Below are 10,750 nucleotides of genomic sequence, written 5' to 3'. Positions count from 1 at the left end.
GTCTGAAAACAAAACACATTTATTAGTTCACATTCTAAAGATTAGAAGAGCTTTTCTTTCCCACTGCCTGAGTTATATCAGAATAAACTTGTATTTTAATTTTATTCAGTTATGACTATCATCTTGATGCTCACATATTCTAGATTTAGCTAGTGACTTCTGCATCTACGTGACTTGCCCTGCCATTGGGACACTTTCTGCCCACAAAAATATTCCAGATCTTGTACCTTCTCTTGTATGACCCTGGGATCAGCCATTTCTCCAAGTAGCCCTGGTTCGTTTTAGTGGAGAATGGGATGCGGCGGCCAGGGTTTAGATGTTAGGGGTGCTTCTCACTATTGGGGTGTCACTGCTCGTAAGCTCGCCCAGTGGACTAGGCTAGGAAATACATGTTTGCATACACAACACTATTTTTTAAATTTTTTTTTTTGAGACGGAGTCTCGCTCTGTCGCCCAGGCTGGAGTACAGTGGCCCAATCTCGGCTCACTGCAAGCTCCGCCTCCGGGGTTCACGCCATTCTCCTGCCTTAGCCTCCTGAGTAGCTGGGACTACAGGCTCCCGCCACTACGCCCGGCTAATTTTTTGTATTTTTAGTGGAGACGGGGTTTCACCGTGTTAGCCAGGATGGTCTCGATCTCCTGACCTCGTGATCCGGCAGCCTCGGCCTCCCAAAGTGCTGGGATTACAGGCGTGAGCCGCCACACCCAGCCACACAACACTTAACTTCTATATAAACAACCATGTGTTCACACAATTTTATCTCCAATTCCATTGCGACACCGACACCACAAGGGTCATTCTAAGCTCCGATCTATGTTTCTACATCCATCCTCTGACGGTGCAAACTCTGATTCTACATTTTGAAATCCTCCCGACTTTATGGTCAGGAAAGTGAGGCCCAGAGGGGCTGCTTCCGGGCAGCAAGATGAGGATCTGTCTCCAGCTGTCCGACCTTAGAGGGCTTCGAGAGGACAGAGCCAGCCTGCGGGGCACTCACCTTTGTGCACCTGCCCAGGCAAGGCGGGCTCAGTGCGCACGCGCCCAGGGGCCTTTAAAGCGCCCGCCGCGCGGTCTCTTCCCCTAGCTGCAAGGGTCGGTGCTTGGCCTCGCCCGCAACGCCCTCCTGGAGGATGCTGGTGAGAGGCAGGGACCAGGGGTCCGGCTCCCGGCTCGGGCCTATCTTTAGGCGCTGAGCCCCTCAAGCCCTCTCCTTTGCAGAGTCCCACTGCCTTCCTCGATGCAGAGCCTTCGAGCGCCCCAGTCCCCGACGGCTTCCCCGCGGGCCCCAGTGTCTCCCCAAGACGCCTGGCGAGGCCACCAGGGCTGGAGGAGGCGCTGAGCGCGCTGGGGCTGCAGGGAGAACGCGAGTACGCCGGGGACATCTTCGCCGAAGTCATGGTGAGCCGACCCGCTGCCTGCCCTGGTGAGGCCGACGCCGGCCCACCGCCCTGAACACCACTCTGAACTCCCACCGCTCCAGCCTCTCCTCCCCATCACTGGCAGCCGGCGTTCCTTCCCTGCAACGTCCAGGCTTTTGTTTTGTTTTCACACAGCGCCGTTTCTACCGCTGGGAATGCCCTTTCCCACCGTCCCCGGGCTCTTTGCAGCCCCTCCTGGGGTGTTTATGGTCGCTTGTACTTGTCCTCCACATTTATTTGTTTAACAAATATTTAATGGTTTAGTAGCAAATGTTTTAGGCGCTGGAGATGCTGCAATGCTGGCCTCGTTCTGGGGAGATGAGCAAACACATAGGATAACTAGGGACAGGCCACGCAAACCAAAACATTGGCCTCGCCAGCCTTCAGACATCCCTATGAGAGGGGCGCTGCGGAAGGAAGACTGAAGGGAGGAGTTTGTTGAACGTCTCGCCAGTGACTCTCCTGGGCCAGGATCTCTGTTAGGACCTGAGAGACACCTGTGTTGTGAGCAGAAGTCCCTGCCCTCGTGGGACTGGCAGCCTAGCGGCCAAATAGACAAAGCACACAGGGAGACATCTTCACAGTGAAAATGCTGAGACAAAGAGATAGTGATCGGGTGGGAGGAGTATAGACAAAGCCATGGAGATGTTAGTTGAATGACGGAAAGGCGGAGCAAGGAGCTGGGGAAGGACCCTCTCTGTAGAGGAAACAGGAAGTGCAAAGGGCCTGGGGTAGGAATGGGCTTGGTATAGTCTAGGAGCCAAAAAGAATGCAGCTGTGGCTGATGCGTGGGTTGTGGGGGGAGAGAGGGAAGAGGTGATGTTTGAGCAGAGCCTGAAAGAAATCAGAGTTTTCTCCAAGGGTACTGGGAGCCATGGAAGGGTTTTAAGCTGGGGAGTTCCTTGGTCAGATCTTTCTTTGGGAAGATGCTTCTGGGTGCTCTGAGGCAGAAGGGTTGAGGCTTGGTGGTCAAGAGTTGAAGTCTGAGGCCAGACGCAGTGGCTCATACCTGTAATCCCAGCACTTTGGGAGGCCGAGGTGGGTGGATCACCTGAGGTCAGGAGTTCAAGACCAGTCTGGTCAACATGGTGAAACCCTGTCTCTACAAAAATACAAAAATTAGCCAGGCATGGTGCCACGTGCCTGTAATCCCAGCTACTTGGGAGGCTGAGGCGGGAGAATCGCTTGAACCCAGGAGGGGATGTTGCAGTGAGCCGAGATTGAGCCATTGCACTCCAGCCTGGGCAACAGAGTGACTCTGTCTCAAAAAAAAAAAAAAAAAAAAAAGTGAAGTCTGGGAACCTAGGGGGAGACGCCCAGGAGACCACGTGGCTCTGGGGGCTACAGATTGGAGAGGTGGGTATTGAGGCTTCTGGAACGAAGCCCAGAGTTCTAGGTGAGGACACCTAAGAGGAGCTCGTTTGGAGGCCAGTTTGGGTGTGGCACACCTAAGATATCCAACTGACTGGAGGAGGCTGCTGCACCCAGGGCTGGAGCCCAGGAGAAAGGCAGAGGCACAGGTGTGGAGAGTGAGACGTCCCTGCCCCAACCCCAGGTGTGCCGCGTGCAGCCCCGGAGAGCCCTGCCCCGCGCTGTGACCCCGGAGATGCGCGCCCTGGTGGTAGACTGGCTGGTCCAGGTGCACGTAGGTATCTGGAAGGGTGTGGGGGGCTGAGTTTGAGTCGCCGCCCGGGACCCCGTGGTCACCCGTGCCCCTCCTCAGGAGTACCTGGGTCTGGCTGGTGACACACTTTATCTGGCGGTGCACCTGCTTGATTCCTACCTGAGCGCTGGCCGTGTGCGCCTACATCGCCTGCAGCTGCTGGGCGTGGCCTGCCTGTTTGTGGCGTGCAAAATGGAAGAGTGCGTGCTTCCTGAGGTACTTCCGGGGTGGGGTTTGGGAGGGTGGATGGAGTCCTTTGGGGAGTCACTGATTCAGTGCCTACTGTGTGCCAAGCACCGTGCTGAGTCTGGGATTCCCAACATGGATGAGGGAGGGGCTGTCAATGTGACCCTTAAACAGAAGAGGAGACCGAGGCTCAGAGAGAGGAAGACATTTGCCCCAAATCAAGCAGTTGGAACTTGGACTCAGTCCAGAATAGTCTGTCTTAAGGCCAGGGGTGGTGGCTCACGCCTGTAATCTCAGCACCTTGGGAGGCTGAGACGGGCAGATCACTTGAAATCAGGAGTTTGAGACCAGCCTGACCAACCTGGTGAAACCCTTCTCTACTAAAAATATAAAAATTAGCCCGGCGTGGTGGTGCACGCCTGTAGGCCCAGCTACCCAGGAGGCTGAAGTAGGATAATTGTTTGAACCCAGGAGGCGGAGGTTGCAGTGAGGTGAGATCGCGCCACTGCACTCCAAAAAAAACAAACAACAACAACAACAAAACAACAACAAAAATCACTTTGGGGAGCCAAGCTGACCTCGTCTCTAATTTAGAAAAGTAAATAAAAATAATATAAACTAGTCCATCTTGAATGGTTACCGTCAACATGCATGAATTCAGTGCCTTATCAGAACAGCCTGGTGAAGCAGGGAGTAGTTATCTGTTTTACGGGGGGCAGGGGGTAGCTGAGGCAGAGAGCTTAAGTGAATGTCCTATGTCACACAGTGAGCAGATGATGGGGTTTGAACTCGAACCTAGGTCTTGAACCCAGGACCCTCAAGCCCGTGCTCTCTACGACTTCCAGACACAAGTCAATGGCCTCATTTTACACACCAGGAAACTGAGGTCCGGAAATTGGGGCCTTTCCAGGGCAGGGAGTAAAGAGCCTGGATCCAAGACTCCTTCACCTCCCCCCGCATCCCCCATCTGCAGCCCGCCTTCCTCTGCCTCCTGAGCGCGGACTCCTTCTCGCGGGCGGAGCTGCTGCGCGCCGAGCGCCGCATCCTGAGCCGCCTGGATTTCCGGCTGCACCACCCGGGCCCGCTGCTGTGCCTCGGGCTGCTGGCCGCACTGGCAGGGAGCAGCCCCCGGGTGAGCCCTTGTGAATAGGCGGGGTGGGGGCGTGGCCGGCTTGAGGTGGGGGCGTGGCCTGACAGTCGCCCCGCCTCACTTGCAGGTGATGCTACTTGCCACCTACTTCCTGGAGCTGTCTTTGCTGGAGGCCGAGGCGGCGGGATGGGAGCCGGGTCGTCGCGCGGCTGCGGCTCTGAGCCTGGCGCATCGCTTGCTCGACGGGGCGGGCTTCAGGCTCCAGCCGGAACTTTACAGGTGTAGTCTTGGCAGAGGGCCTGTATGGGGTCACCGCAGCTTCAGGGACTTCCCTTCCTGGTCATTTTTACGGTCTCAGAGAATGAGAGACAATTATTGGGGAGGAGGTGGCACCTAGACTTGATTTTTCTGGGTGTGGGAGAGAATGGTGTGGGAGGACCCCATTAGTCCAGATCCGGAGGCTCCTAACCTTGCCCCAGGGTGGAAGATAGTTTCCCAGGCCCAGAAGATGCTCCTATTGCGTTCCAGGGCTGAGAATGAAGGATCTCCCAGGCCTCGAGTCCTCCATCTCTGTATCTGGTGGTGGATAGGGCGTTCCTTTAGCTGCTAGGGCCGCTAACTATGCTACCAGGTGGCAAGGCGAATCATGGTTTCCCCCAGCCTGTACCCCTAGGATAGGATGGCTGCCCATCCTCAGCTCCCTTCCTTGCTTCCTCGCATGTTCTGATTCCGCACTAGCTGTGCCCTGTAGGAAGAATCGGGTGTCCACCTCTCCCCGTGCTCGCCTAGTCACTCCAGTTGAAGACGGGACGCGTGCCCGATCTCAAGAGAGCCCCTGACCGGTCCGTGGGGACCCACAACGGCCCTTCTTCTCAGCCTCGAGTCTCCAGTTCCAAGGATGGGTCATCTCCAACCCCTTGCCCTGCCTCAGTTTCTCCATCTCCCTGCTGCAGCCCCGAGGAACTGGGCACTCTTGAGCCGTGCATGGCCCGCGCTGCGCTCCGAGGTCCCGCGCCCGGTGGCGCTGCAGTCTTCCTCAAGTACGCACGGCCCCAGCGCCAGGGCACCAGCCTTGCCGCCGCCTGCCTGCTCCGCCGCCTCCAGTCTGAGCCTCCCTGAGCACTGAGACTCTGTCACAAAATAATCAACAATAAAAATCAAAACCCTCCCAGTGTATGTCCGTCTCTCATCTCAATAAAAGAATTTATTTTATTCTGAGCGCTCTCTGCCCTCATTGGTCGAATTCCAGTCCATTCTCGCTTTTGATTGGTCGCTTTCTAGGCCTCGCATCCCTCTGATTGGATGTGCTCACCACTTCCTTTAATGGTTGCTGGGAGATAACATGCAAATTCTGAACTCCTCCACCAGGGGGCAATGGCAGGCTTCCCCAAGAGTCATTCAGCCGGATAAAACTGGGATCCCTTAAGGACTGGCAAAAAATCACGACAGGTGGAGACTGTGGGGAATTGAGAATGCCCGTCCCGGTCAGAAGAAATGCTACCTCGATGTTGCCGGATTTTCAGATCTTATTCAAGTAAACCTGAAATTCTGCAATTCCATATCTGCGTTTAGATGTCAACTAATTCAGTCTTTCCGTTTTTTTGTTGTTGTTGTTTTGTTTTTTGTTTTTGTTTTTTTTGAGACGGAGTTTCATTCTTGTTGCCCAGGCTGCTGGAGTGCAATGGCGCGGTCTCGGCTCTCTGCAAACTCCGCCTCCCGGGTTCAAATGATTCTCTTGCCTCAGCTTCTCAAATAGCTGGGATTACAGGCTCCTGCCACCATGCCCGGCTAATTTTTGTATTTTCAGTAGAGACGAGTTTCACCATGTTGGCCAGGCTGGTCTCGAACTCCTAACCTCAGGTGATCCTCCCGCCTCGGCCTCCCAAAGTGCTGGGATTACAGGCTTGAGCCACCGTACTCGGCCTAATTCAATATTTCTTAATGGTTGTACAAGCCCAACATATCATATATACTGGGCTATGAAGATAGGTTCTCCCAGGCCGGGAAGATGCTCTGCGAAGGTCATCAGTTTGTAGTAGTAAGTCCTGGATAGTAAGAGTTTGATCAATGGGGTCTGATATACTTAACCTGGGAAGTGCCCAGGTGTCAATGGGGATAATTACGGTACCAACCTCCTGACACCGTGATGAGGATGTGAGTTAAAAGATACGTGAAGCAGCCAGGTGTGGTGGCTCAAGTCTATAATCCCAGCACTTTGGGAGACCGAGGCGGGCGGATCACGAGATCAGGAGTTTGAGACCCGCCTGGTCAACATAGTGAAACCCCGTCTCTACTAAAAATGCAACAAATTAGCCGGGTGTGGTGGCGGGCTTCTGTAATCCGAGCTACTCAGGAGGCTGATGCAAGAGAATCGCTTGAACCCGGGAGGTGGAGGTTGCCATGAGCCGAGGTTACGTCATTGCACTCCAGCCCTGGCAACAATGCAAGACTCCATCTCAAAATAAATACATAAAGATAAATAAATAAAAGGGAAAGCTTTATGACAATATCTGACACCTAGGAGGTGTTGTAAAAGTGTTAGCATTGCATCCCAGCAGGACTGTGATTTTAGGTGCAGTTGTCCTGTGCTACTGTGCCCGAGTACCTAGACATTTACTTGGTCAGAAAACATGGTTATGAATCAACAGATCTCCCATTCTTTTTTTTTTTTTTTTTTTTTTTGAGACAGGGTCTCACTCTGTCATCATTCAGGTTGGAGTGCAGTGGTGTGATCTCAGCTCACTGCAACTTCCACCTCTTGGGTACAAGCAATCCTACCACCTCAGCCTTCCAAGTAGTTGGGACCACTGGTGCACGCCACCACCCCTGGCAAATTTTTTGTATTTTTGGTAGAGACAAGGTTTTGCCATGTTGCCCAGGCTGGTCTCGAACTCCTGAATTCAGGTGATCCATCTGCCCCGGCCTCCCAAAGTCCTGGGATTACAGGTGTGAGCCACTGCGCCCAGCCAGATATCTGTGTTTTTCATTACAAAACAGACACACCGGAGGTAGGGAAAGGTGTGTGCACTGCTCAAGAACTCAAACTCACAAGTTTTACACTCCTAACTGAGCCTGGGTTTGGAGATGCAGAGAGGAAAATGTTTGCACTCCTGAGGTGTTCAAGGCTGGACCCCAGGGATAAGGGAGAAACTCACTCAGCAAAAGCGTTTTACAGCAAGGTACAGTAAGAGATAGAGGCAGATGCTCCGGTTGAGATGGAAGGTGCTGAGTTCTGGTTTCTGTCTGTCACATGTGACCTGCCATGGGACCTCCAGCTGGAGGATGTGCTGTGGGGGTGGAGTTGGGGAGAGTGGAGATGCTTGGGGCTGAGACCCAAGCTAGAGTCTCAGAGGAGGGGGAAGGAGTAGTAATGCATAATGCTATTCACTCACACATTCATTCATTCAACAACTATATATGGATGCTGACTCAGAGCCAGGCACTCATGATCACATGACTCAGAGTCTAATGGACGATAAGAAACACAGTTGTTAATTGCCCATTAATGTATGAAGCCCTGTGCTAAGTGCCTTAACTGCATAAGATAATTCAGTCTCTGCAACCGCTCTGAGGTTAACTTGCCTTTTATCCTCATGTCGCACAGAGGAAGTCGAAGGAGGAGGATCGAGGAACTTGGCCCAGGTCCCACAGCTAAGGAGGCGGCAAAGGAGGACTGAAGGGCAATTGACTCATTCATCCTCGATTTTTTTCTTGAAAGCCTCCTGCATGCTTCCTTTCCTGGGGACTTGTTTGCCTTCTCACTGGTTTTCTCCCATAGACAGCCTAGCTGGATGAGGGCAAGGAGATCTCTCTTGTTTATAGAGTTATTCCCTCCTCCAGGAAGACTTTATCACCGCCTCAGCCCAGGGCAGGTACCTCCCACATCCCAGCCCCGACCCCTCTGCCTGTGCCTCTTCCACCTCGGCCCCAACTCCTCTGCCTGTGCCTCTTCCACCTCGGCCCCGACCCCTCTGCCTGTGCGTCTTCCACCTCGGCCCCAACCCCTCTGCCTGTGCCTCTTCCACCTCGGCCCCGACTCCTCTGCCTGTGCTTCTCAGGCTAGCCTGCTCAGGGCTGTCACTGTCTGGTCACTGGTCTGTCTTCCCACTGAACTGGGGCCCAGTGAGGGTAGGGTCTGAAGCTCACGCAGTGTCTGCTGTGTCCCAGCATCATCCAGCACAGAGCTGGGCACAGAAAGGATGTCAGTGAATATTTGTTTCATAAATTAACAGATGAATCCCAAAGGTGGTATTATTTTTAATTCCTTTCCTTTCCTTTCCTTTCCTTTCCTTTCCTTTCCTTTCCTTTCCTTTCCTTTCCTTTCCTTTTTTGAGAGGGCATCTCCCTCTGTCATCCAGACTGGAGTGCAGTGGCACAATCTCGGCTCACTGCAACCTCTGCCTCCCAGGTTCAAGCGATTCTCCTGCCTCAGTCTCCCGAGTAGCTGGGACTACAGGTGCACGCCACCACACCAGGCTAATTTTTGTGTATACATACAAAAATTTTGTATATATTGTATATTAGTAGAGACGGGGTTTTGCCATATTGGCCAGGCTGGTCTCAAACTTCTGACCTCAAGCGATCCGCCCGCCTCGGCCTCCCAAAGTGCTGGGATTATAGGCGTGAGCCACCTCGACTGGCCCTAAAGGTGATATTATTGTCCCATGTTACTGATGAGGATACAGAGTTCCAGGTAGTTTAAGCGAGCTGTCTAAGTCTGAGAAAATAAGCAGAGATTTGAATTTGGGAAGCTTGGGTCCAAATCCTGTGTTCTCATTCGATATGCCAAATGGCCAGTGGGCTGAAAGCCAGCTTTCCATGAGGCTGTTGTCTTCCTGCTCTTTCCCCCAGGCTCGTCCTTTCCTTCTAGAAATCTTCGGGAGCTTTGGGCACCGGGGAGGAGAGCAGGCAGGAGGTTGGAGAGAGTAAGGGGAATGGGAACAATTCGGGGGGCGGGCTGGAGAACTAGGGCTTGGTTAATTTGAGAGTGAGCATGGGGGGAAGTCTCGAGGGGTTTCCCTAGACCCATAGGGGGCAGCCAGAGTCGGCTGCCGGAGGTGAGGGGGCGGAGAAAGGGTGGGGACCAGCCCCGCGGGGGGCGATGCGGTAGCTGCAGCGGCGGCGGCAGGAGTTTCCCACAATGCAGCGCGGCGCGCTGTCCCCGGTGCTGATGCTCAGCGCTGCCCCGGAGCCTCCGCCGCGCCCGCCTCCCGCCCTCTCCCCACCGGGCCCGGGCCCAGGCTCGGGCTCGCGCCATGGCTCGGCTCGTTCCGGTCCTACCCCAGAGCCGTCGGGGAGCCTGGGCGCGGGGCTCGACAGCAGCCTGCGGGCCGCCGTGGCGTTCAAGGCAGAGGGCCAGCGCTGCTATCGAGAGAAGAAGTTCCGGGAGGCCATCGGCAAGTATCACCGAGCGCTGCTGCAGCTGAAGGCGGCGCAGGGGGCCCGCCCTAGCGGCCTGCCCGCCCCCGCCCCCGGGTCCACCAGCAGCCCTGGGCCGGCGCGCCTCAGCGAGGAGCAGCGGCGCCTGGTGGAGAGCACGGAGGTGGAGTGTTATGACTCCCTCACGGGTACGCCGTCGGGGGGTGGGGGGATGGGGCACGAGGGGAGGGGGCAATCGGGAAAGCTTGGCGACTTGGGGGGCAGGGGCCCTGGGGCTGAAGGGCCCAGGGCTGTGGGCTTCTGGGGGAGCCTTCAGAGCTTGATCAAGGAAAGGGATTAGGGGTAGGGGATGACAGGGATCTGTGGCTGGAGGGAGCTGGGATGCAGGAAATGGTCTTTGGGTCGGGTCTTCAGGGCCCCGCTCCCCCTGAGTCATTCTTTCCACCCCCTGGCCGCACGTGGACCTAAGGTGAGGAAGTCTGCCCTGAGCCAGGCTCTCGAGGTCCCGGCCCTCGCCCCCGCGCAGGCCCTTAGGGCTCTTGCCCACCGACAGCTCTGGGTGGATCGCCCAGTGGCGTCTTCCGTGTTTTGGCGCCCCCTAGAGGCGGCGCAGTTGCGCCTGTTTGGATAGGCGAGCGGATTGGCGCCCCTGGTTGCCGGAGCAATCCCTTAGGCCGGGTTCCCTGCAGCCTGAAGCCCCGGCTCCTCGCAGTCAGGTGGGTTCTGGGGGTGCCAGCAGGCTCTGAGATTGCCGGCCGCGGCGCCCTCGCAGCTTGCCTGCTGCAGTCGGAGCTGGTAAACTACGAGCGCGTGCGCGAGTACTGTCTCAAGGTGCTGGAGAAGCAGCAGGGCAACTTCAAGGCCACCTACCGTGCCGGCATTGCCTTCTACCACCTGGGCGACTACGCACGCGCGCTGCGCTACCTGCAGGAGGCCCGCAGCCGGGAGCCCACAGGTGAGTGGCGGGGCGGGGCGGGGCAGAGGTGAGGGCTAGGCCCAGGGCAGGGAACGGG

At 55.6% G+C, this 10,750-nt stretch overlaps 2 protein-coding genes across 2 annotated transcripts; both read left to right on the top strand.

The window, feature by feature from the left end:
• Window positions 1-231: 231 nt before the first annotated feature.
• On the top strand, window positions 232-5,537 carry LOC116464594 (cyclin-P-like). The gene is made up of 7 exons (XM_032147856.2): window positions 232-1,137; window positions 1,220-1,399; window positions 2,975-3,064; window positions 3,143-3,298; window positions 4,242-4,400; window positions 4,486-4,637; window positions 5,235-5,537. The coding sequence occupies exons 1-7, from the start codon at window positions 1,132-1,134 to the stop codon at window positions 5,482-5,484; spliced, it is 993 nt and encodes a 330-aa protein (XP_032003747.1). The 5' UTR covers window positions 232-1,131; the 3' UTR covers window positions 5,485-5,537.
• A 3,748-nt stretch (window positions 5,538-9,285) lies between these two features.
• Window positions 9,286-10,692, top strand: LOC116464593 (tetratricopeptide repeat protein 9B-like; the record flags this gene model as incomplete). Its single annotated transcript, XM_032147855.2, has 2 exons — window positions 9,286-9,925; window positions 10,510-10,692. Coding segments are annotated over exons 1-2 (610 nt in total), but the record flags the coding sequence as incomplete, so codon positions are not given.
• Window positions 10,693-10,750: the final 58 nt, after the last annotated feature.

Source organism: Hylobates moloch, unplaced genomic scaffold, assembly GCF_009828535.3.
Source record: "Hylobates moloch isolate HMO894 unplaced genomic scaffold, HMol_V3 SCAFFOLD_1074, whole genome shotgun sequence".
Taxonomy (NCBI): domain Eukaryota; kingdom Metazoa; phylum Chordata; class Mammalia; order Primates; family Hylobatidae; genus Hylobates; species Hylobates moloch.
The sequence above is the reverse complement of the archived record's forward strand: the minus strand, read 5'-3'. Positions and strand labels throughout refer to the sequence as shown.

What these genes read in the sequence shown, in the direction of transcription:
- LOC116464594 (XM_032147856.2), top strand. An exon ending in ACTGGCTGGTCCAGGTGCAC is followed by an intron (nt 3,065 to 3,142) that starts GTAGGTATCTGG and finishes GCCCCTCCTCAG; the next exon opens with GAGTACCTGGGTCTGGCTGG. An exon ending in AAGAGTGCGTGCTTCCTGAG is followed by an intron (nt 3,299 to 4,241) that starts GTACTTCCGGGG and finishes CCCCATCTGCAG; the next exon opens with CCCGCCTTCCTCTGCCTCCT.